Here is a 27,319-nt window from a genome sequence, read left to right on the forward strand (position 1 = left end):
ATGAGGAAGAAGAGTTGAAGAGTTACTTAAACATCAGCAATTATGATCTAGTGTGGATAGCTGAAAGGCAATGGGGTGATTGACTCTCACATTAAATATCATTATTGATGAGTACAAATTACATAGGAGAGATGAAGAGGGAAGAAAGGATAGCACTTTGTCAAGAGTATTTACAACAGCAGCAAGATACAATTCAGCCATGAAGAGAGCAGCATGAAAAAGAAAAAACAAAAAAAACCCCACACACCTGAAGTGGACATCTGCTACAGCCTACCCAACTGGAAGAGAGAGAGAAAGAAAAAATATGGAGCAACTCTCAAAATACTTGAAACCACAGGGGACTATACTCATGGGGAATTTTAACTGCTCAGACATCCATTAACAAATACAGCCAAATATCTGTCAAAGATCTTCCTATATTGCACAGAAGGCAAGTCTAATCTCTAACAAAAGGGCAGTGAGGGGAGGAAGAGAGGATCCTCTGGGAATAAGGTTAGAGTCTAAAAAAATTCCTGGAAACAAATTTCTGATTTCAGCACCAGGTCTGTGCTGACAGTAACACATGACAGGGTACATGCTCACGCTGGATTCTCATTTGCCTTAGGCAGAACACCACATGGGAAGTTGCATGGCTATTCCAGATACCTGCATACCTTGGAGGCACTAATACATAATTCATATACGTAGTTAGCTACCTGTACAACTTATGTACAAGAATACACTACAGTATAGTTTTATCAGATACTCACACAGGTGCTCTTTCTCCTGCCATGCAGAGTTTGGTGGATGTTGTGGGGTTTGTATAAAATGTGATCCAAGAAAGTAGCCGTGACAGGGGGGAGGGAGGTGGGGACAAAAAACAAACAAACTAAAAAAAACAACCCCAGCTTTGATCAACTTATGCATAGAAAGGAAGTTATTGAAATTGTGAGAATAAATAAAGCAACACCAAAGAACACAAAATACCTGAATGTAACGTTAGAAATTTGTTTATTTGACTCATAAAATGCATCTTTCTTGATTCCTTGGCACATGTACACATTAAAGACACAAATATGTACAATAAATTGGCACAATGTCAACCAAAGGACTCAGTCTCTCCCAGAAAAGAGAGAAAGCCCCAATTTTGTTACCCCATAGCAAAAGTCTGTGCATAAAGATAGGCTTCATGCTGTGCCAGGAAGATCAGTGAACTCTGGCTCTGCTGAACCAAAGGGGAAGCAAGTTCCAGAGTTGAGGCACTCTCACTGGATTGACCAGGGTCAAGGAAATAGACTCCAAAAAGTGCTAGAGTTGCTTTCTCGCAATCTTCTCAAGTAATCTTCTCAAAAAGGAAGGTTAGACACATGGTTCTAATTGGCAATATCAGCATTAAAAGATGGCTTGTCGAGCAAGAGCCCACCGTAGGTTCATTGAGAACTGCTGCCATCTTGCCCTCCCGTAACGAGGTGCTGACTATCTTTGCACATGTCCCCACCCCACCTCCCAACTATATTTTATCCATCAGAGGGGCAAGGGTCCATTTCACAAGTTGCAGGCCCTGAATTCCCCTAGCACCTTGAGAACTACATTAAATACGGTTGGTCAGAATAAATCAGGATTATCTCACCCTTGCACAGACCTATTGCTATGGGAACAACAAGACTTATCTGCAGTGTAGAAATAGGTAACCCGGCATGCTGAAACATTCAGCTCTGCATTTGAGAGAAAATAGCCTGGATCTGCTGGGCTGTCTGCATCCCAGAAATGTTCCACTGACATTGTTAAGGAATGGGTTCAGAAGATGCAGCATTAGAGTGCAAGACAGCAAGTTTAGTGGAAATTAAGAAATCTAATAAATATTATTAAAATCTAGTCTTGTATAATAAAGCTGAAGAGTCCTATCAGACTCCAGAGATAAGGCATAAAACTAATTCCTGAGGCAACTAAAAACTGGAAGAAAAACAGACCAAAAAATTGTATGTGGAAGCTGGGTGTGACAACAAAACAAAAATGGACAGTTAGACAAGATCTGCAGGGAAAAATAAGTACAGTAAAACAATATGATCAATTTGATGTTAGCCAGTGAGGTTAAAGGAAATAAGGGTTTTTATATCAGGGGGAAAAATAATACCAAAGAGAAATTCAATCCATTAATAACAGAGGCCGGAATGACATTAACAGCAGAAGAATGGCTGAGGTATTGAATTCCTTTTAAGTCTCTCTTAACAAGAAAAATAAGAAAAAGATATGTGGATAGTAATGAAGACCTTTAAAATAGATTGATCAAAACCAGATACAAGACTATTTAAATCATCATGTTGTTAGGTGAATTAGCTAGTGTATTTATTAAACCACTTTTTAAAAAACAATAGTTGGTCACTGAGAATAGGGAAGCACCAGAGGCTTGAAATCAGACAACCGTCTGACCAAATAGAAAGTGTATGAAAAGCAATCCTGGCCATGGTTAACTTAATTACTTTATCAGAGATTGAAGTTAAACAAATACAAGTAAAAAGAGAAAAATCTCCAAAAAGGAAGATAATAGAACCAAGACAAACTAAGTCACCTCAGTTTATAAAGAGCAAGCCCTGTCAAATACTGGAAATACTCACATATGTGAGTAGCCCTGCTTAATTCAGTGGCATTACTCATGTATGAAGTTATTCTCGTGTTCAAGTGATGGTGTAAACTGCTACCTGTGCTGTGTTACTGGGGAGGGGAAGTTTTATAAAGAGCTGCTGTTAGGTTAGAGTATCAGAGGGGTAGCCGTGTTAGTCTGGATCTGCAAAAGCAGCAAAGAGTCTTGTGGCACCTTATAGACTAACAGACATTTTGGAGCATGAGCTTTCGTGAGTGAATACGCACTTCGTCGGATGCATGTTAGGTTAGAGTTGGCTGAACCAGTTGTAGGGGTACCGTCTGTTCCCAGGCTGGCTATACTGACTGGCAATCACTTTGTCAACTCACACTGGGGTGAGCGTACCTAGTAGAATGCGGGAAAGATACCATGGCCAGCTTAAGGTCAAGTGAAGTTCTTGTGAGCATGTTCAGCATTAGAAGAAGTTCACTTGTCATTGATATTAAATATACTGCACATGTCTAGTGTAGCAGCTCATGCCCGTTTGCTGTCCCTATAAGTAGAGAGAGAGAATTCCATTCATGTTCTTATACCAAACCCACTATCATGGTATCTGAGAACCAGACCTGCTGATAGGAAGAAATCTGCTAGAATGAGCAACTTCCAGACAGGCCATCGGCCATGGATAGGACATAATTAGGGGTATGGAATGACTTCCGTATGAGGAGAGATTAATAAGACTGGGACTTTTCAACTTGGAAAAGAGATGACTAAGGGGGGGATATGATTGAGGTCTATAAAATCATGATTGGTGTGGAGAAAGTAAATAGGGAAGTGTTATTTACTCCTTCTCATAACACAAGAACTAGAGATCACCAAATGAAAATTAATAGGCAGCAGGTTTAAAACAAACAAAAGGAAGTATTTCTTCACACAACGCACAGTCAACCTGTGGAACTCCTTGCCAGAGGATGTTGTGAAGGCCAAGACTATAACAGGGTTCAAAAAGAACTAGATAAATTCTGGAGGATAGGTCTATCAGTGGCTATTAGCCAGGATGGGCAGGGATGGTGTCCCTAGCCTCGGTTTACCAAAAGCTGTGAATGAGTGACAGGGAATGGATCACTTGATTATTACCTGCTCTGTTCATTCCCTCTGGAGCACCTGGCATTGGCTACTCTCAGAAGACAGGAAACTGGGGTAAATGGACAATTGGTCTGACCCAATATGGCCATTCTTATGTTCAATTGACCAGATTTTATCAATTGCAGGAAACTCCCTCATCATACAATCACAGTGATCAAAGACCCAGCAGAATGTTTGGGATAGTTTATTTCTGGGTGAGTGCTCTTTGCTACAAATTCCAAGTACAACCGGAATGTGTGCTGAACTTTGTTCATTTTCATTAAAGAAATCATATTTCCTTTGCTGTGTTCAATAATGTGTTAGTACAAATATATTATTTGTATGTAGGTGGTTATTTACCATTATGATGTATTTTTCTTACAAATCACTGAGGGTTTGTTGAAGCCTGAAAAAATTCACTCAAACACATCAGTACAAAATGCTAGTCCAAATACTGAATGAATCCAATAGGGGTGTGCACAATAACTGGTGTCTCCATATATTTATGGGATGGGGACCTCTATTTTTATGCATTTGGAAGGGGGAGGTTAACTAAAAATGGAAAGTAAGCCAGATGTTTGAAACTTTCACCCATCTCTTCTTGTCTTTTCAGCCGTCAAGATGTGTCCCTTTACTTATTTTCCATTAAGATCAAGATGGCATGGAATTAATGATTAAACTGATTTTATGATTCACCTCCTGTGGCCCTGTATAATCTTGCAGCACTCCTTGCTATCCCAGGTCTGGGACCTCACACGCACCTCAATCTTGGTCTGAAGCATTCCCTTATATTCCAAACCTTGTCTTCTCCTGAGGGGAAATTACCACCAAATCATTCAGCTCAGTTGACATGAAGTGAAGTATTAACCCCCTGGTCTCTTCCAGCCAAATCCACATTCTTCATCCACTGAATCTTCTAGCTGTCCCTGCTGATAACAGAAATCTATAGAAATCCATGGAAAAGGAAAATCCACATGATCTGCAGATTTCACAATTTTCTCCCAAATGATGCAATGCTGTCCTTTTGAGTCTGTAGCTAGACAGATTGAAATAACTGCATTAAGAAGTGGAAAGCTCCCCTGCATTCATCTCAGTGCAGGTTTAGCTCCAAGTTCCAATTATCACAGTTAAATATTGACATTAACACTTTCACCGCTAATCCTTATATAGGAACCACCCACATTTTTATGCTTTGTGCAACACACGTGCTTTCACTGGAGGTACAAGCTGCATCCCGGACATTACAATGGTTTGAAAGACCATTTGTGTGAGAACAAGTCTGCAGGTTTCAAATGGGTAAGAAGTCATATGTTCCATCAAATGCTCTTTTGGGGTCTTCAATTCTCCTGACATTCTTTCCAGATCAAGACATCACACAGGCTGACCGTTTGGTTTTATCCCCTGTGGAAGAGTTTGGGTTCATTTTACCTGTAATAAAAAGGTTAAAAAAAATAAAGATTTTTATAAAAAACTTTCAGCACACAACTTTCAACTTTCCCTCATTATATTGCTTGTTTTAGATCCATCTCACTTTCTAACTGTGAAATCAGGAGATACCTCAAAAAGGGCAGACTCCAGAATCAAAAAGTGATAAAGTTTTATAATGACTAGAGAAATGAGCTCTGTTTCCTGGTCTGTAAGCATGACAGCCTGAACTATGGACTCCTCAGCTCACAGAAGGCAAGAAAGGCCAGACCTGGTCACTGCTTGCTTGGGACACTTCCAAAGAGTTAGAGATGAAAAAAGGCTACTAGGTCAGCTTGTCCACATGAGCAGTGCAGCCTTAGTCCCTACAATATGTTCTGCAGTGCTTTACTCACTCTAGTTTCAAATGTCCAGAGTGATGGGGCTTCCAAAACTTTATTGAGACACAAATCTGGGGTGTAATAATCCCACAGTTAAGTGTGATTTCTAGCCTAAATAGTCACATTCTGAGTTTTATCCCATTACTCCTAATCATCCCTTGGTCACCACACTCAACAGTTTCCTTCTTTCCCACTCCTCCCTGATGTCTGTACCTTTTAATACTTGTAAAGTTATCCTATCTCCCTTAGGCAGTGGATAGCTACACTAGATGAATTTCATTCAACACAGAAGATGCTGGTGGGGGAGGCTGCTCAAGATCAGGGGTAACACTTATTAAAAATGGAGTCCTCAAGCAGTATACACTTGGACATCACCCTAGCAGAAATCCCAGTAAGTGGTGGCCAGGCTTCTGATCAGGGCATTACCCCCAGTCTTCACTGATGAGGTCTCTACAACCCACATGCTTTGTGTCTAACTCTGGCTGTATCTAATTCTGGTATAGTCTTCTGGAATGTAAACAGCCAGTAAGATTTTTCAAGCCCTGCCACAAAGCTTTCTTCTGTGCCTTCTTCGCTGTCTTCTCCTACTAATGACTGAGCCTGAGCCACAGACTGCTAGCGGCCAGGACAGTTTCTCTCAGATAGTGATCAACACAAGCAATGGGAATCTGGTCTTTCTGTGTATTTGTATGATGTCATGTGTCTCTACAGTTAAATATAATTAACAGTGACTTCAGAGCAGCGGTTCTCAAACTTTTGTACTGGTGACCCCTTTCACAAAGCAAGCCACTGAATGCAACCCCCCTTATAAATTAAAACACTTTTCTATATATTTAACACCATTATAAATGCTGGAGGCAAAGCAGGGTTTAGGATGGAGACTGACAGTTCGTGACCCCCCCATGTAATAACCTTGTGACCTCCGAGGGGTCACGAGCCCCAGTTTGAGACCCCTGCTTTAGAGGATGTGTACACAGGTATGCCCAAAGGGTTAATACATGCTTGCATGAATCTTTAAAAAATACATGCATCTAATTCAAAATGTGAAGCTTTGGATAACTGCGCCCAACTGCATTCAAAGCACCTCTGTTGTATTTCAACCTTCTCCTCCAGCCTCAAACATAGCACTGCAGCATTCCTCACTTAGGCCTATATTGAGCCAAGCTTGGAGTTTTAAAAAGAAGCCAGTCTCAAAGTTATCTGAGTAGTAAGAAGTGCCTCACATTTTCTTGAAGCACAAATGCCACTCCACATCCATGCCTAGGAAGTTTTATTAAACCCTCAAGCATTATGTTATTAACAAGGAAACCACATGATCTTATTAAGATAAACCTTGTTCTCCTCTTTCCCCTTAGTCCTCACTTATCAAGTGTTACCTTGGGGCCTGAACCTTACTCTTGGAGTAGCCACACTGATTAGAGAATGTTGAAAGATCAAGCTCTTTGACTATAAGCATCTTGGGGCAGAGACTGTGATCCAAATTCTAAGGCAATGCTTAAGTTGTATCCCTCCTCCACCCTTACATTCAGACTCCCTTAGATCCATTTGCACCCACTGTTGTGGTGTCAGGTCACCTACACTTTTGAACCAGCACCTCTTTAGTATTTGTATAAACCTAAATAAGAAACCCACATGCAGAAGTGAACCTAGCTATTTTGCCACCCACTCCCAGCCACCAAGCCCTCTCCGCCCCAAAAAGGCCAGCCAATCATAGCAGAGGTAAAAAAAAGCCCAGTGGCACAATGCTACTTGGATGTTTGCACCCAAGGTGACTGCCCTACTCATCCTCCCCCCACCCCAACTCAAAATGTAGGGTGCCCACATGATCACCAAGTTCACTGTTGACTTCAGATTTCTAAGATTTTTGCTGCATTTACTTTATACATTGATACTAAGTATAAACTTTGAGTGAGTTTTCTTTTTACCATCTCATTATTCATATACTACCCCAAACTGTGGTAGGTGACTTACACCAGTGGTTCTCAACCTTTCCAGACTACTACACCCCTTTCAGGAGTCAGATTCGTCTTGTGCACCCCCAAGTTTCAATTCACTTACAAACCACTTGCTTACAAAAATCAGACATAAGAATACAAAAGTGTCACAGCCACATTAGTACTGACAAAGTGCTGACTTTCTCATGTTTACCATGTAATTATAAACGAATTGGAATATAAATCTTGTACTTACATTTCAGTGTACGGTATATAGAGCAGTATAAACAAGTCATTGTCTGATGAAATTTTAGTTTGCACTGACTTTACTAGTGCTTTTTATGTAGCCTGTTGTAAAACTTGGCAAATATCCATGGCCGGCGCTTCCATTGAGGTGAACTAGGCAATCGCCTAGGGCGCCAGGATTTTCGGGGGGTGGCATTTTGCCGGGGGTGGGGGCAGCAGGTGGCTCCGGTAGGCCTGCCGCAGTCATGCCTGCGGATGGTCCGCTGGTCCGCACGGCTCCAGTGGACCTCCCGCAGGCACGGCTGCGGCAGCTCCACTGGAGCTGCGGACCAACGGACCCTCTGCAGAAATGGCTGCGACACCTCCGCGGGAGCAGCGCGCGGGGCGGCGAAATGGCCATGCACCTAGGGCGCAAAAAACTCTAGTGCCAGTCCTGCAAATATCTAGATAAGTTGATGTACACCCCTGGAAACCTCCGAGTACCCCCAGGATACATGTGCCCGTGGTTGAGAACCATTGGCTTACAGTACTGATAGGAAGACCCAGCTCATGCCCTAGAAAGGTAACAGCCTCATTTTGACATAACATGTGGGAGTGACAGGGTGGTGGGAGAATTATTTTACAACAGCTAGAGTCAGAAGTTAGAAATATGGGGTCTCTATCACTTTAAATTGCCTCTTTAGAGAGACAGGTAGGAAAACAGACTCAACAGTTCTCTAGTTTTGTCACTAGAGGGTACTGCAAGCCCTTAGGTCAACCCATCTGATTCCAGTAAGTCTACAGATTTCCTTCCTCTGTGGAAGGGGATCAGCAGAGTACCTAACATATACTAGCTGTGCACAGAATATGCAGTTACTTGAGATGGGGGAGGGGAGGGCTCACTCCCAACTTCCCAAATTCTAAGGGTTCCCTCCAAAATGAATCTATTGTGGTCCAAACTAAACTGTTCGCATCTTGTTTCAATCTGTTTTAAGTAGCTTTGGGATTTAAATCTCTCTCTCGAGGCAGAAATATTTCTTAGAATCCAACTGATTGCTATTTTTTAACCTCATCTTTCTCCCCAATACTCTCCTCACTTTCTTGAGTCTCTTTCCATTTTTAAAAAATGGCCGTTTCAGGCTTATCAAATCTCCCCTCCTCCCTCATGCCAAATGTCCCATTTCATATTCTTTTGGGCATAGAATGATCCTTGGTTAATATAGGTCAGGAAGAAATTACTCCCCTAAGGCAGTGGTTCCCAAAGTGTAGGGCGCAACCCCTAGGGGGGGCACAGAGGAATGTTCAGGGGGTGCGGCAGGGTCTGGGGCACCCCCCTAGCGGGGGGGGGGGAGCGCCCCCCAGCTCGACTACAGCCCTGCCCTTAGCCGCAGCCCCCAATCCACGGCCCCAGCCCCGCTCCTGGCCCCAGCCCCAGCCCCAGCCCCAACCCTGGGGGAGGGCGGGTGGGCAGACTGAGTAACAGGGAGTGGGGGTGACCGAAAAAGTTTCGGGACCACTGCCTGAATGTAATTTATTCCCCTGCTATATGAGGTGTTCTGGTTTTGCAACTCTCTCCACAGCATCCAGCATGGGTCACTGCCAAAGAGGGAGACTAGCCTGGAAAGTCTGTAGGTTTGTTTCAGTCTGTCAACATCTAAACCTTTCAGGAACTAGCGTGTGAAGGGGATTTGCCAGTTCTGAATTCACTTGAGTCACTGAAAACTAACCTGCACAAAGCCACTGTAGGACATGTTGCAAGCACTGATCTTGGCCATGTTGCGATAACTCCCTAGGTTCTAATTCCATGATGATCTCCCCCATGTTTGACTGAGGGGGATGGAGAAGGAGTAGGTTATGTGGGATTCCCCTACTCTGTATTCCCTCCCACAATGACTTTGTTATAGCAACTCTATATCCAGTCAAGTGAAGCTGAGTAGGTTAGGTGGTAGGAGACATCTAAAACCTGTCCGTTCAAGTGTGCGCTGCCAGTAGGGTCCCTCAAGTACAACATAATTCTCTGCTAGCACCAAGGAGGGCTGTGAACCACTAATGCTGCTTCCAGCTGGGAAGCAAAGTACCTGTGTCTGGAACCTTTTCATATGGGGAGGTGTGGAATGAGAGAGAGATTCACCCTCCCCACCTCGAGACCAGAGAAAGTCACATGAGAAGTGTGAGTCTCACAAAATTTCCCTTTAAAAATGCCTGCAAGATGATTTTGTTTCATTGGCCTCAGTTGCTCTCCTTGTCATTTTAAGGCAGAGGAAAAGAAATGGTTGGCGCTGTCTTCACATGCCTGGACTGGGGAAGCCCGGGGGAACCGTGGTGAAGGAAGTTTACCTGAGGTGCCCGCACAACTCCGAATGCTGACAAGGCTGAAGCTGATCAGGTCCTCACCTGCCATCTTCACAATCTCAAACTCTTTTCTTGAGAGTCCCTCACTGGGAAAATAATTGGTCCTCATGACTGGGGGCTGTTTAGCTTTCCTGCAGAAAAACCCACTGCCAAACCTCTTACCCTGCTTGGAGCTGGCTTCCCCATTGGCAACAGAACTGCCAGCGTCCTCATCCTTCTTGGTGTCACGAATGGACTCCCTGGATTTGGACTTATGTTTCTGATCCCGATGGAAAAAGGAGAGGAATCTCTGGGGACTCCGGTTCACTCTCCCCAAGTTCTCGAGAGGTGGCAGAATTTCTGGTAGCACCTGCTCCACCGTGATCAAGTCATTCAGAAACTGATCCAGCCGCTTCTTTGACTCACTTTCCTCCTCATTCCTTTCCAGTTTCCCCTGTGACTCCTGCCTCTGGCGCGAAGCCCAGAACATTTCACCAGGGGCAGGCCTTGTCACTAGACTGTACTTGGGGTTGATCATCTTACGAGACACAGTGGAGGAGCGAAGCTCCGATATCCCAGCTCCTGAATGAAAAGGGCTAGCAATGTTCAGCTCCTTGTAGAGATTGACTTCCTCAGAGATGGCGTAGAGCTCACGAAACTCTATGTCAAACATCTCCACATTCTGTCCTGTCAACAACAGGAGGATGTTTCTGTCGATGTGGAATGAGCTCCAAGTGAAACTGGCAGAGAGAAGCCACTGTTAGATTTTTGCATGGAGATAGGGAAACCTGACACCTCTCCAACCCCCAAATGACCACCTCTGAACTCTCGGCATTCAGAAACACATGGCACTGCTACCATGTGACAAGTATCTGACTTGATACTTGAGTGGCATGGTATATATTTTTAAGTCTGTTCTTTATTGTACAGGTGGACAAATCTGGTAGAAAAAACTGTGAGACCTTAAAGTACAATTCCCCCATCTGGACAAGGAGACTGGTAACCACACTTAACCTGCTGTTGCTGAATTGGCAGGAGGGCTCTCTATACTGCCCTGCTAACCTCTTCTAGATAGCAAACTGGCCACAGTGGATGCTGGGGAATTCCATTTAGACTTTGGCTGGTGAGGAGGAATTCTCTCATTCAGTGGAACGTTCTGTTGACACAGAGATACTCTGTCCTCCAAAAGTCAGTTCTGTGTTCTCTATTGCACATCAGACTTCTACAAAGAGCTCAACTGGACACAGCAGCCTATCTAGGAAATGGACTGGACAACTGTTAGGGAATAAAAAAAGAAGGAGGCTGCTCCCTACCTCCCCTAGGTAAAGCATGGGGCAGACCTTATACAAAGAACATGGGTATGTCCTGGGTGAGTGACCCACCTGTAGGACCCAGTGGCCACTTGTTCACCATCCACCATCAGGAACCGGGAGGCCAAGGTGCCTTTGATCTTACCTGATGGCATATAGAACCCAACTCCCGTCACAAAACGTACACGGATGTTCTAACAGGAAGGTGAAAAAACAAGTCACAACAAATCATGCACATAGAGAATCAGATAATCCCCCAGCTCCAGGCGCCACCACCCCAGTCATCTCATCTTCCTTCATCCCATGCTAGAGCTTATTTCACATTGGCCAACAGAACTCAGAAAGGTTGCAGAAGGGATAATCCAAGGCAGAATGTACTTCTGCTGTCTGTCTCAGCTGGTCACTTATTTTCTATACAGGTCACTCTCCTCCATCTATCTGTAGGACTGTCTAATAGGTCAAATGCCTCTCCCATTCACGTATTCGTCCCAGCTCTCAGAAGTCTGAAATGCACGTGGGACAAAGCTTCCAAAATCTAAGGGAAGAAAATGATCCTCAGTCCCCAATGCTGAGCTGCAGTCCAGGTTGGGGAGTGAATCAACAGTGGCATTTTTGCACTCTCTGAATCCTGGGTCCACCCCCAGTCTCCCATAAGCCACTCTGCCAGCTCAGACTAGCTAGAGCACAGTGCATTCTGGCCACATAAATTTCTAACCCCTGCATATTCCTATGCTGGGAGGATGGGGGAAGGGAGATTCTCCTACAGGGAGATCCACCTGGTGCTAAATTAAAGGGGCTGAAATGGAGACCTGAGTCAGGGTCTCAGGCACTGGTCTCGTTTGTGTTGTCATAGTGAAAGTAGGGCTTGGTAAAGGAAGGGAAATTAAAAGTCTGGACAATTTTATTATCAGAGACAACAAGAGGAGAGAACATCCCAATTTTCTGGAACATTCCAGTAGGAGAGATTCCCCTAGAGGTTTCCTAGTCTCCTTCTGCTACAGTAAGAGAACTCCTCTCTTTACTGGTGGGTTGGGAAGGATTCCCAAGCATCTCAGATATCTAACTGGCCACTGCAAAGAGATCAGCGGGCATGACAGACCACAGAATCCTCTTTTATAGATTTGGTGGTATAAGGGTCAGTTATACTTAAGTCCTAAGTAGACTAGAAAAATGCTGACTTAAGGCTATATGCCTTTCAGTGTCAGATGTCTGTCTGCACATAACATACAAGAAGAGATTAGAGTGCACAAACAAGTGCTCTGCTGATTAGACCTATGTCATATGTTTAAAAAACCACCTGGGCCCTAGCTGTACCAGGCTGGATTTCCAGCCATAAAAGTGAACTTACTGTGACCAATGGAATCCAGAATTCTTTTAAAATCCTAGTTTTCTGAATACAATATGTAATTTTTAATCTGTTCATCATATCTGTTGTATTTGTTCAATAGAAATGCTGCAGTGTCAGTACAAATTCTGACTAATAATAAATTATAATACTTGCAATCATATACTACTTGGTATGTTTGAAGTGCTGTGCAGACATTAGCTAATTACCATCACAATACCCCTATAAGTATTACTACTCTGTGTCACGGATGGGGAACCTGAAAAAGTCAAAGTGACTTGCTCAAGGCCTCATAGTGAGTCATGTGTGGGGGATGCTGAATGCAGGTCAGGGAGAGCGCACCAGAAGCAGGGTGTCCTGTTTGGTGTTTATTATAACATTTTTATCCATCTGGTTTTCCACTGAAGAGCTTTTTCTATTTAACCAACCTGGATTTTGCTGTATGGCAGTCAATAGCCCATGATCTGCAAACAGAATGACCTCATTTTTTTCAAATCAGTTAAAAAATGGTACAAGAGGTTATGTGACTTCTTTACCAGGAAACAATCTGTGAGCAATCTAAGAGCAGTGTGTGAGCACAAAGCCAGACGTGTTGCAACAGTATTTAGGAAGTGGAGGTTTCACTGGATTTGCACATTGCATTTCCTGCTTTTGGTAAAAAGAAGTCAAATTTGATTTTCTTTTAATTACTGTGATCTAAAAATGACTCTTTACATGGGCACAGAGGGAATAGAAGGATACAACAAAATAATCACTCAAATACCTTTTAACAGTGCCGAGACAAAGATGTATTGATACGGCCTCATGTGCAGAAAACACAAATAGCATGCAATTTAGTGAATATACCACATCAACTACCTCCAAAAACTTATATTTCTGTAATGTCTCTTACCCTGAAAGATCTCAGAGTATTTAAAGATTGATAAATAAACTATATAGAGGGAACAATATCCCTCCACTGAAATGCACTCACCTCTAGGATGGAGTACTACCATGCTATTAAATAGCTTAAGGGTATGTCTACATTTGAGCTGGGAGGTGTGATTCCCAGCTTGTGCAGACATATTCATGCTAGCTCTGATCAAGCTAGCACTTAAAAATAGCAGTGTGTCTTCAGTAACCTAGGTGACATCTCAAGTTAGCTGCCCTAAGTACAATCTTGCCCAGCTCCCTGGGTATGTACTTAGGCGACTAGCCTGAGCTGCTATGGATACATTGCTATTTTTAGGTGCTAACCCCTAAGCTAGGAATCACACCTCCCAGTTCAAATGTGGATGTACCCTAAGAGAAAGAATATGATATCCAGTCGAAGCAGAGTGCAATTATCTAAATTAAAATATGGCCAGAACAGTTCTTAAGGGTTTAAAAAAAATCAGAGTGCTATGGGATCATTTAATGATTGCAACTAACCAATATCTTGGTGTTACAGGTCACTTGGAAGATGGCACTTCCAGCAGCAGACCACCCCATATTACCATGCCAGGACCTTAGTTCAATGTGAACTAGGGTGACAAGATGTCCCAATTTTATAGGGACAGTCTCGATTTTTTTGTTTTTTTTTCTTATGTAGGCTCCTATTAACCCCCACCCCCTGTCCTGATTTTTCACATTTGCTGTTTGGTCACCCTAATGTGAACACAGGGAAAAAAGTGCCAGCTATTCAGTCATTAGCACTTCTTGCAGAAAGCTGGTATTCCTTGAAGGTCTCCCATTCAAGTACTGATCAAGCTTGATCCTGCTTAACCTGTAAGATCTGAGGAAAACCCAGCAAAAGGTGATATGGCTCTCTGCTATTTAGCTGGGTGAAAGTAAAAACTACTATCCCTGAGAAGGAGATCAACAGAGGTCTGACTTCATTGCAAGGCTGACAGTGAAGCCCACTCAGGGGGAATAAGGCTGAACTCAAGTATTGAAGTCTCCCCCAATGGCAGCAGAAAGCTAAGTATAAAAGGAGAGTGTAGCCGTTAAATACTTTTTGAAAAAAGAAAGCAGAGGACAAGTCTAGACCTCAGCTAGAAGCAGCCCTCCAGTTTGTATCCATTTAGAAACCTCTGGTTGCAGAAGCCTTGTTTTTATCCACCACACTCAGGCTTCAGGAAATCATATTCTTTTTATCTGAATTCACTTTGCAATTACTTCAACCACAGGAGACCTGGTTTTCACCCTGAGCAATGACCAATGCTTTCCTGCTAGGAATCAAAGCAGGTGGGTCATGGCCTCCCAGCAGGTTATGGTATGTACATGGAAGGGACCTTTCTGTGTCTCTCTCTTTTCAATGTGAAAATGTTCCTACTGCTTACACACTAATCCTCAGCAGGTAGACTAGACCCAGAACCTTATTCCAGTTCTGTGACAGTGGTACATGAACATACTGTAACTGACACCATCTTAGTGCATATCGGCCTGAGCAGTGGTGTACAAAAATTAGTGACCTCTACCCACAAACCCTGGAGGCAAGCTCTGTAGGCACTCACATTAGGAAAGCCTCCAGGGTACCTCACATGCAATGTCTTCACCCAGGAAAAACACTCACTCACACATTGGGGTCACAAAATTAGCAGGGAGCTTTAGTCCCAGTCTGGCTGAGATAATAGAAGTGAGTTCAGTAAAGTGACAAGACAGAATAAGATAACAGTCAGACAAACAAAATTGACATGCCCAAATAATAGTCAGAGAATGACTGAGACCTTTCAGTTCTAGATCAGCTGGAATCCCTGCTCCAGAGGCACATGATTCTCCATGACAAAGTTCTTTCCAACCAGAGATGCTTAGGTCAGTCAGGCCCAAACCCTCCTTAGGCCCCTTCCTACTCAGAGCTCCCTCTCTAAGGTCATTCCTCTGTCTTCTCTTGCTCCATTCAGCACCAGAGAACCATTTTCTTACTCTCCTGCTTTCCAATATGGCTCCAGTTCCCAGCTCCCCTCTGCCAATCAGAGCACACTGCAGCTAGAAGGGACTCAGTTGTCCATACAAACAGTCTCTAATCCAGCCCAGAACTGCATCAGCTCAACCCCCTGCTGGAGACACAAAGACCCTTTTAAGCTCTGGCCTGATCTATACTGAAAAGTTAAATCAACCAGGCTACATCATTCAGAGCTGTGAAAAATTTTACACCCTTAACAGCATAGTTAGGTTGGTCTAATCTCCAGTGTAAACATGGCTAAGTCGAAGGAAGACTTCTTCAGTCAACACAGCTACTGTTTCTTGAAAAAATGAACTATATTGACAAAAAAAATCCCCTTCTGTCGATGTAGGAAGTGTTTACACCTGGGCATTACAGCGGAACATCTGTAGTGTAGACATGGCCTCCATTGTATCACAGTATCTTACCTGGATCTGGAAGCTACTGAGATTCATACACTTGCACATCTCCAGGAAGAACTTCACACCCTCCTCATCCAGGATTATATAGACTGGGATCCGGCGCTTGTATGCTGCGTCCACAATATCCTGGAAGATGTCCCGGTCTGTAAACAGATCCATTACCACTGCAATGATCTGGAAGCAAGGATCGGGGAGAAAGAGAGGCAAGTAAAATACAGTATTAGATATAGGAGTGAGATGGGGACATGCAAACACACTAATATAAAACAAAAGGGTATGGGTGCAAGGCCAGCTGGGCAGAGAGTATACTCAAGGCAGACTAAAGCGTGAGAGAAACACATGCCTGAACACAATTCAGTAACCTCATTATTTCTCCCAATGCCCACACATGTACATGGAAAGAGTTTGTTAGTTCTTGTTGGGAGTTCTTTTGTCATTTCCAGGGAATGCTGCATATTAATCAGAGGCTTGAAGAACAACACAGCCAGCTGCCCAGTTTTCACCTCCGCTGTGAGAACTCTCCACCGTGTTTGTCTCACAGTGATTTACTTACATGTGAAGAGACCCTGGAAAACCCAGGTTCATCTGCTCAGCACAAGGGGCCAGAGAAATTGTGGGCAGAGGAGACAGAATACTAAGGGTGTGGGGAGAAGGGGGACTTTATTTTTCTGTTCCACAGATTCCCCTGAGAACGCTCCTGCCTGGGCTGGGTTCACAAGGAACACATCTCTATATCTGACCTATGGGGTTCAAACACACCTGCTCATATTTATAACAACAGAGACCGTTTGGCATTCAGTTCTGCATTTGTTGATGCTACAAGTATCCTCCCCACCCCCTTTCACTTTAAATGCCCAACAGGATACATTTTTCCAAACACAGACTTTATAAAAAACAATGGAAAAAGCTGCATTAACATGCTGTTAAACTCAGAAAAGTCTGAACAGTCAGCAGTTACAGGTAATTACAAAGCAAGAAGATCATTGGCACCCTTTACAATATAGCAAGGTGATCTCAAAGGGCTTTTCTCTGTGGTCCACACCCCACTCTATTCTCCCTTTATAAAACACTAGAAATATCAAGCCCCAACTTGCCTCTTCTTCCTGAAAGATTTTACCCAACCTTTGGAAGGCTGTGAATGAATCATCACAGGCAGCTTCTGCTTTCCTAGTCTCATTCATTTACGGTGAGCATGTAAACTTGGGCAGTCAGAGGCCCCCTGCCTACACTAGGCTGGGTACAGAGTTGTCTGTATAAAGTTTAAATTCCATGGGTGCCATTCACAATGGTCAGCCGCATTGTGTTAAACAGAGGTAGCATGAAACTATTTTAAACTCTTTTTAAAACCAGTCAGGCAGTATGGGTCCCAGCTCAGTGTAGAGAAGAGCCCCTTTCCTTCAGCTGAAGGGTGGAAGAGGTCCAACTCAGGTTTCAAGGGGTAGTAGCTACAGCAGGGTAAATAATCCTCACTAGAGAGGCAAACTGAATCTGGGAAAGGGATTGCCCTTGTATGCTCCAAACCATGCCACAGCATAAGAACATAAGAATGGCCATACTGGGCAGACCAAAGGTCCATCCAGCCCAGTATCCCATCTACCGACAGTGGCCAATGCCAGGTGCCCCAGAGGAAGTGACCCTAACAGGTAATGATCAAGTGATCTCTCTCCTGCCATCCATCTCCACCCTCTGACAAACAGAAGCTAGGGACACCGTTCCTTACCCATCCTGGCTAATAGCCATTTATGGACTTAACCTCCATGAATTTATCCAGTTCTCTTTTAAACCCTGTTATAGTCCTAGCCTTAACAACCCCCTCAGGTAAGGAGTTCCACAGGTTGACAGTGCAGTGTGTGAAGAAGAACTTTTTATTTGTTTTAACCTGCTGCCCATTAATTTAATTTGGTGGCTCCTAGTTCTTATATTATAGGAACAAGTAAATAACTTTTCCATATTCACTTTCTCCACACCAGTCATGATTTTATATACCTCTATCATATCCCCCCTTAGTCTCCTCTTTTCCAAGCTGAAAAGTCCTAGCCTCTTTAATCTCTCTGCATATGGGACCCATTCCAAACCCCTAATCATTTTAGTTGCCCTTTTCTGAACTGTTTCTAATCCCAGTATATCCTTTTTGAGATGAGGAGACCACATCTGTACTCAGTATTCAAGATGTGGGCGTACCATGGATTTATATAAGGGCAATAAGATATTCTCTGTCTTATTTTCTATCCCTTTTTTAATTATTCCTAACATCCTGTTTGCTTTTTTGACTGCCACCGCACACTGCGTGGACATCTTCAGAGAACTAGCCATGATAACTCCAAGATCTCTTTCCTGATTAGTTGTAGCTAAATTAGCTCCCATCATATTGTATGTATAGTTGGGGTTATTTTTTCCAATGTGCATTTCTTTACATTTATCCACATTAAATTTAATTTGCCAATTTTTTTAAGTGACCATCACTTATTTGCACTGTAGTGTCCAGGAAGTGGATCTCTTGAGTGGACTGGTCCAGGCTGAGGTTGATGGTGTGGGAATTTTACCCTGTAGGTTTCAGATGTAATCTGGAACTGTTTCAAAAACCAGTTCTTTAAAATTTACCACAGTCTGAAGCATCAGCAATAGGCATCTTACTGAATATGTTCAGAGCTCTCCCAGTTAATTTTGAAACCAAAGTAATCATTTTTTGATCCTCAGGAATCGCATGGAGAGTGCACAGTCTCTCAAAGGTGATGAAATATTCAGCAATATGACTGGATTCATCATATTATGAACATAACCATTTCCATTTATGGATTTTTGAGGAAGTGGAGCCAGCTGTTGAAGGGTTTTGTCTCTTCCACTCCATTACAGCCAGTTCATGCCTCTGGGCCACAATGTCTTTGTCTTTTAACTCCAGGGCTTGCTGCCTCTGTCTTTCCTTCTCCTCCTAACCTTGCTGCCTCTCTTCTTGAGCAGCTTGTTGGGCTAACCTCTGGGGTCCCATGGCTCTTTTGTGAGCAGCTTTTTCCCAGGAAAACTGTGCATCAATTTCCATTTTTCTTAATTCCATTTGTCTTTTATGTTCATTTCCCTTCTCAGCAGTCTGCATCCTGTGCAGTTCTAGCTTCTTCTGAACCTCACTCTCACTCCTTTTGCTAATTTTCCTGCCTCCATTTCCCTTACCTGAAATAAGCAAACAGAACAGTAACCACTTTGTTTGTTCTCCAGCCACCACACTTAAAACTCACTTAAAATCACTACTAACATCTCAAAGCAATCAGCTGTGCACAGATGCTGCTCGACTACACCACTGTGCCAGGTTTGGTCACAGAGACCCCCTTGGGACTGTCATCTGATGTGCTGACGTTACCTCTGAGACCGTTTTCTCTTCCAGCTTGGAACTCCAGAACCCTATCTTGTTGAGCCAGACATGCTAGCCTGCTGCCACACAGACCCAGGGTCTAGACTGCACCCCCAAAGCTGCAGGCTTTAAGTGAAAACAGTTTAGCAGGTTACCTGCTGCACCCACACCCCCAGCTCCCAATGGGATCCAAACCCCAAATAAATCTGTTTTACTCTGTATAAAGCTTATACAGGGTAAACTCATAAATTGTTCACCCTCTATAACACTGATAGAGAGACATGCACAGCTGTTTACTCTCCCAGGTATTAATAACTTACTCTGGGTTCCCTAAAAAACAAAAGTGATTCTATTAAGTACAAAAACTATGATTTAAGTGGTTTCAAGTAATAACAGACAGAATAAAGGAAGTTATCAAGCAAAATCAAACAAAACACGCAAGTCTAAGCCCAATACATTAAGAAACTGATTACAGGTAATATCTCACCCTCAGAGATGTTCCAATAAGCTTCTTTCACAGACTAGACTCCTTCATAGTCTGGGCCCAATCCTTTCCCTGGTGCAGTCCTTGTTAGTTCCAGCAGACATCTTAGGTGGTAGACTGGGGATTTATCATGGCTGGGCTTCCCCTTGTCTTGCTCCACCCCCTCTTGTAGCTTTGGCACAAGGCGGGAATCCTTTGTCTCTCTCTGGGTTCCCACCCCTCCTTCTAAATGGAAAAGCACCAGGTTTAAGTTGGATTCCAGTATCAGGAGACATGTTCACATGTCCCGTGAGACCCCAGCCTCCATTCTTTCAGGGCTGGCCAACATGTACCCAGGAAGGTTTGCGAATAAACAGAGCCATTTACAGGTTATTGATTCTGAAGCACCCTTAATGGCTTTCACTTAATATGTTTACATCAGTAATACAAGTTTATATCTTATTTGCCTAACTCCAGACGTAGAAATAATACATGCAAACAAACAGAATGAACACACTCAGTAGATCATAAGCTTTGCAATACCTTACAAGCCACCTTTTGCATGAAGCATATTCCAGTTACATCATATTTACACTCATAAGCATATTTCCATAAAACACATGCAGTGCAAAGTCACAGTGACCATCACCTATTTGCACTGTAGTGCCCAGGAAATGGATCTCTTATGTGGAATGGTCCAGGCTGAGGCTGATGGTGGGGTGGAAATAGTTGATATCCAGGTGGAATTCTTCAAGGGCCTCCTTTCTGTGGGTCCATATAATGAAGACGTCATCAATGTAGTGCAAGTAAAGGAGGGGTACTAGGGGATGAGAGCCATGTAGACTAGACCAGGAGTTCTTATAAAAAATGTTTTGGTGGCCTCAGAGTGCAGCCACCAACTCTTGCTGGTGACTGCACTGACACTTTTTCCTAAAATACTTAATTAACTTTTGGAAAAAACAAATACATATGCACATACACACATCCAAATCATTGTAATTCATTTGTATAGGTTGCTTTTTTTTTTTTCCAGACTCAATAATAAAAATAATGCTGTGGAAAAATAAGGCTGTGAAAAATGGTCTTAAACATACAAGCATCTCTTTTCAGTCTCCCAGCTAGCTAGTAAGTCTGCTATGAAAAGTGATACTTGCATGTTTGTTAAGATCACTTTTCTCAGCAAGCCCCAGGCCAAATTAAGCCCTGGAAGGCGGGTTGAGGAGTCAAAGGCAGTGTTCCCTCTAATTTTTACCACCCACGTGTGGAATGAATTTTGTTATGTGCACCAATATGAAGGTGATGTGTTCATGTGGTGGGCATGCGGCCGAAGGGTTTGGAGTGTGTGAGGGGGCTCAGGGCTGGGGCAGAGAGTTGGGGTGCAGGGGTCTGAGGGCTCTGGCTGGGGGTGCAGGCTCTAGGGTGGGGCCAGGGATAAGGGGTTCGGGAAGCCCAATCAACCCAGGGCTGAAGCCTGAGTCCCTGAGCCTCACCCCTCCCCCAAGGTGGATCAAGGACTCACCTTGCTTCTGCAGCATTGTGCCCCACCTGTCTCCAGAGGTGCTGCAGGGCGGTGCATGTAGGAGAAACAGGGAGGGAGGGGAAGAGACTGATATTCCTCGCCTCGCCCCCCAATCAATGCCCAGGAGGCTGTCATGGCTGCACTTGAGAAACACTGGACTAGACCCTAATGATTACTTCTGTGCAGAAAAGCTGGGCCCACGTTCCAGCTTGGTTCTCTGACTTCTCAGCAGAAATGGAGTGTTGCAGGTACAAGCCTGTAGCCAGGGGGCAAGCACTCTATGCTGCCACACACACTCCTTGTTTGGGTAGCTCATTCCCCTAAGGCCTGGGAGTGCTGCTGAGTCCAAACACCATTTGTTAACAGCACGACTGTCAATTAATCACAGTTAACTCATGGGACTAACTCAAAAAAATTAATAGTGATTAAAAAATGAATCACAATTAATCACTGTTTTAATTGCTCTCTTAAACAGAATACCAATTGAAATTTATTAAATATTTTGGATGTTTTTCTACATTTTCAAATATACTGATTTCAATTACAACATAGAATATAAGGTGTACAGTGCTCACTTTATATTTTTTTATTAAATATTTGCACTGTAAAAATGATAATCAGAAGAAATAGTATTTTGCAATTCACCTCCTGGAAGTACTGTAGTGCAATCTCTTTCTTGTGAAAGTGAAACTTATAAATGTAGATTTATTTTTTGTTACATAACTGCACTCAAAAACAAACCAATGTAAAACTTTAGAGCCTACAATTCCACTCAATTCTACTACTTGTTCAGCCAATTACTAAGACAAACAAGTTTGTTTACATTTACAGGAGATAATGGTACCTGCTTCTTATTTACAACAAAGTGAGAAGAGGCATTCGCATGGCAATTTTGTAACCAGCATTGCAAGGTATTTATGTGCCAGATATGCTGAACAGATTTGCTAAACATTCATATGCCTCTTCATGCTTTGCCACCATTCCAGAACAGGCTTCCATGTTGATGATGCTCATTAAACAAATAATGCGTTAATTAAATTAGACTCTTTGGGGGGAGAATTCTATGTCTCTGGCTCTGTGTTTTACCTGCATTCTGCCATATATTTCATATTATGGCTGGTGCTGAAGATGTTTTGGAGGTTTCCTTTGAGGACAAGGACTGAGGGGTTAGATATGGAGAGATCATTTTGTGAAAAGTGTTTGCCCATGGGTAGCTGGTATTTCAATCTTTTGTCATTCTTCTGTTCAAGTTCATTTGAGAGCACACTGATTATCTGGTTTCATCCACACAATTGTTTTGGGGGCATTTAGTGCACTGCATGAGGTACGCCATGTTATGATAGACACATGTAGGATCCACGGATCTTGAAAGATGCGATGTGGGGGTACTGGTCATTGTAGTGGTGGAGATATAATAGATTCAAAACTTGCAGATGTTCTGGCAAAGTGTGGTGGTGCTTTGAGCTCATGGGTCCTGGTCTATGGTGAGCTTGCTTCTGAGCAGCTTGGTGAGTTGTTAGAAGGCCAGAAAAAGGGGGGGGGGGGGGGGGAGAGAGACTGCTTGGGACACATTTCTTTCAGGATGTGGTCCCCATTGAGTATGGATTGTAATTGTTTAATGATACCCTATATGGGTTCCAGTGTGGGGTGGAAGGTGACAAATAGGGGTGACAGAGGGTTTTTTCCCCCCGTATTGAAGCAGGTTCTCTTGGAGTATCTAAGCAATACATGTTCCACCATGTATTTAGCTGTGACACTCTGAGTACCTTTCCCAGACCTGAAGAGGAGCTCCATGTAGCTCGAAAGCTTGTCTCTCTCACCAACAGAAAGTGGTCCAATAAAAAATATTACTTCACCTGCTCTGTCTCTAATATCCATGACCAACATAGCTACAACAACGCTCTCTAGGTCAGCTCATATGAGCATAACAGGCAGGTTTATCTAAATAGGATCAGTAAATGTTCAATGAGTATTTAACATGCAATCACCTTCGCACTGGGAGGGGCACAGGTTTTTTCAGTTTGTCCAAGTCAGCAAAACCAACCACCCCCAACAACTTTTGGCCTTCAGGCACAGATGCTGAAACAGCCCAATTCCTCACCACCCTGCCCTTTGTCTAGACATTTACACCAGTGCAAAGTGGATGCAGGACCTGAGAAAAATGCTACTAACTCAGAGTAAAAACATTTCACAGCCACTTTGCATTAGTGTGTGACTACATAAGGGGCAGGTGAACAATTAATCAGGCCTTCATTATTCAGAGTGAGTGAAATGGGTCAGAGGAGAAGGGGAATATGTAGTTTGAAGAGGGAATCTTTTCAGAAAACTGCTTCCTATCCTATTCCACATAGCAGATTCAGAGTGAAAATCTTTGTAAGAGATGTGTGTATATGGGGAGACACAAATGGCTTCCATTACCCACAGAAAGCAGCAGGAAGGAGAAGGATCAAGTAGCCCCCCCCCCCGTTTGCCACCTTTGAAAGTGCCAACACCAATGGAAACCTGTGCAAGAAGAGAAGCCATTTTAAGTGTAATCTCTTTCCTGGAAGCCTCAGCTCAGCTGACATGAGAAATACTCTTGATACATCCGTGTTCCATGCAAACATTTGGAATCTTCCTATTGGTTTGTCTTCTTGGCAGAGAAGTACATCATTAACAACAGTTCTCTGCCCCCAAAAGATAAATACAGCTATGTATTGGCTCAAATCCAACTGTTTAGCAATCAAGATTGGATTAAGAGAGCATTCAACCACTATAGATTTAGAAATCCATCAACAAACAAATCTATCTAAATTTACAGAGTTTAAATAGTTTTATCTATATATGAGAGAGAGACAATTGAAACAGACTCAAAATATGTGATTGTCTGAGCCACTGACTCAAACTGACAGTACAAAATGGGCAGCTGATATAAAACCCCATTAACAATGGGGTATCCAGTCCTGGATATAGATTCTTGATGGAGTCACTCTGGCAAAACCTATATTTTGATTAACAGGAAAGTGACTGAATATCATGAGATGCTGCATAGGACATTAGTAGGTTATAGATCCTGGGGGCCCATAGTTAACTGTCTCCTATTTGCCTTGCATGGTGTCAAGTATCAGGGGGTAGCTGTGTTAGTCTGTAGCCACAAAAACAACAAGGAGTCTGGTGGCACCTTAAAGACTAACAGATATATTTGGGCATAACCTTTCCTGGTTAAAAAACCTCACTTCTCCAGATGCATTAGTCTTTAAGGTGCCACCAGACTCCTTGTTGGTTTTGTCTTCTCTTTGATGCAGCAAGGAAAGAAAATTTATTGTTGGGGTGGTGACAGTGGGGTGTTTTCCCCTCTGCTTTTTCCATCCCTCAAGTTAAAGCTCCTTCCCAGAATCCTTTACAGTGAGGGTCTGTCTGCCTATGGCACAGCACCTGTCCCTGCAGTATGCACGCTTTTCACAGGAGGTTGAAGAAAATTGGCTCAGTGGATGGCGAAGTTCAGTGCTGCTGCTGCGCTCTGAGAAGAGGAACTCAATGGAAACAAGCCACTGAGCAGATCCGCTTCCGCAGGAGACTGAGCACCAGGAGGCGGTGGGAGCCGCAGCCCGCAGGGGGAAGGACCCACGCTCACTGCTTCGGGGTGATGAATGGAGCGGGGGTGGGGGGCAGGGGACACACCTACCCTATGTGCCTGCTGGATCATCTCCCGAATGACCTGTCTGAGGTGCGGCGCGTTCTCCTCCTTCCTGGGGTGGGTGAAGAGACTCACCCCGCTGATGCCCCGGTAAAAGTTCTTGTCCGTCCAGCCCAAGTCCAGCGGCGGCACCTCCGTGTCGGAGCACTCCGGCCAGTAGGCCAGCGAGACGCCTCCGTCGCCGGCGCCGCCGCCCTCCAGGTGCGCATCGTAGCGGCGCCAGGCGGCCGGCAGGGCTCGCAGCTCGCGGGTGGAGAGGAAGTCCCGCAGCTGCCCGTCCTGCAGCCGCTCCCGGTAGCCCGGCTCGCCCTTGGCGACCAGCGCCTGCAGTGCCCGGCGCTGCTCCTCGCTGTAGTAGAACCTGGCCTGGGCCTCGGTCACCTTCTCGTTCACGTGCGTGTCGTCCAGGCAGATCAGCTGGGAGTCCGCCATGCTCGCCGCTCACCTGCTGCCACACGGGGCGGGGCCGCCTCACCTGGCCGCGGCCGGTGCCCGCCCAGCTGGTGGAGCGGTGGCTGGGGGCGGGTTTGCCCCGGCGCCGCGCAGCTACCTGGCTGTGTTGCAACCCTTGCCCTTCGGGTCAGCGCGGGGCTTGCTCCAGGGTGCGGGGGCTGGCCAGCCCCTGCCAAAGCGCGGGGCAGCACCCAGCCTGCACGCGGGGGCGCCCGTGGAGCTGGGGGCCAGGGCAGTGCTTTGTGACTGCCCCGCAAAGCCCCCCTGGAAGCCACACGTCTTTAGATAAGGGCATGGACTCACTGGCCACCCCTTGGCTCCAGTCACTGTCCAGTGGGGCCTCACCCATTGGGCACCCACCACTGGGGCTCCTCTGCCACTCTGTGCTCATGGCTATGTGCCATTCACTCTGCCTCCAGCCACTGCTGGGAAGGGGAGGCCTGCTGGGCTCCAGGACTGGAAGTGATTCTCCTGTACAACCGGGTTAGACGCATGCCCGGTTTTCTGATATAGAGCTCTGATGGGTAGCAAGATGTCAGACCTTATACCTGGCAGTGGCCTTAAGAACATAAGGACGGTGATACCAAGTCACAGCAAAGGTCCATCTAACCTAGTATCCTGTCTTCCGACAGTGGCCAATGCCAGATGCTTCAAAGAGAATGAATAGGGAAATCATCAAGAAATCCATTCCCTGTGGTCTAGTCCTAGCATCTCTCAGTCAGATTCCTAGGGCCACCCAGCACATGGAGTTGCACCCCGACCATCTTGGCTAATAGCCACTGATAGACCTATTCTCCATAAACTTATCTATTTTTTTAATTCATTTATACCTTTGGCTTTCACAGCATCCCATGGCAATGAGTACCACAGGTTGACTCCGCATTTTGTGAAGTAGTACTTCCTTTAAAAAAAACCAACAAACCCTGTTGCCTATTAATTTCATTGTGTGATCCCCCTGGTTCTTGTGTTATGTGAAGGAGTAAAGTATTCACTTTCTCCGCACCATTCATGATTTTATAGACCTAATATAAGAATGGCCATACTGGGTCAGACCAAAGGTCCCTCTAGCCTAGCATCCTGTCTTCCAACAGTGGCCAATGCCAGGTGCCCCACAGGGAACGAACAGAACATGTAATCATCAAGTGATCCATTCCCTGTCATCCATTTCCAGCTCTATCATAGCCCCCCATAGTGGTCTCTTTTCCAAGCTGAATAGTCCCAGTCTTTTTAATCCTTCCTCATATGAAAGCTGTTCCATACCCCTAAAATTTTTTGCTGCCCTTCTCTGTACCTTTTCCAATTCTAATATATATTTTTAGAGATGAGGTGACAAGAACTTCACATAATATTCAAGATATAGGCATGTCATGGATTTATATGTATGATATTTTCTGTCTTATTTATTCTTTTCCTAATGGTTGCTAACATTCTGTTAGCTTTTTGACTACAGCTTCACACTGAGCAAATGTTTTCAGAGAACTATCCACAATGACTCACAAGATCTCTTTCCTGAGTGATAACAGCTAGGTAGACTCCATTGTTTTGTGCGTATGGTTGGATTGTGTTTTCCAACATGCCTTACTTTGCATTTATCAATATTGAATTTCATCTGCCAGTTTGTTGCCCAGTCATTCAGTTTTATGAGATCTCTTTGTAAGTCTTTGTGGTCTGCTTTGGGCTTATTTAGATTGAGTAATTTTCTATCATCTGTAAATTTTGCTACCTCACTATTTACCCCTTTTTCCAGCTCATTGATGAATATGTTGAAGAGCACTGGTCCCAGTACAGATGCCTGGAAGACCCTGCTATACTTCTCTGCTCTGTGAAAACTGAGCTTTTATTCCTATCCTTTGTTTCCTGCCATATAGCCAGTTACTGATCCATGAGAGGACCTTCTCTTTTATCC

The 27,319-nt window shown here is 44.1% G+C and overlaps 1 protein-coding gene across 1 annotated transcript; it reads right to left on the reverse strand.

Annotated features, from left to right (window-relative positions):
- Positions 1-3,588: 3,588 nt before the first annotated feature.
- FAM83F (family with sequence similarity 83 member F) lies at positions 3,589-25,392 on the reverse strand. The gene is made up of 5 exons (XM_075061529.1): positions 24,949-25,392; positions 15,966-16,133; positions 11,363-11,484; positions 9,987-10,720; positions 3,589-5,113 (listed from the first exon to the last, which is right to left on the reverse strand). Exons 1-5 carry the CDS (start codon positions 25,390-25,392, stop codon positions 5,049-5,051), a joined length of 1,533 nt encoding a protein of 510 aa, XP_074917630.1. The 3' UTR covers positions 3,589-5,048.
- Positions 25,393-27,319: the final 1,927 nt, after the last annotated feature.

The sequence above is a fragment of the Chelonoidis abingdonii genome, chromosome 1 (assembly GCF_003597395.2).
Source record: "Chelonoidis abingdonii isolate Lonesome George chromosome 1, CheloAbing_2.0, whole genome shotgun sequence".
Classification (NCBI taxonomy): Eukaryota; Metazoa; Chordata; order Testudines; family Testudinidae; genus Chelonoidis; species Chelonoidis abingdonii.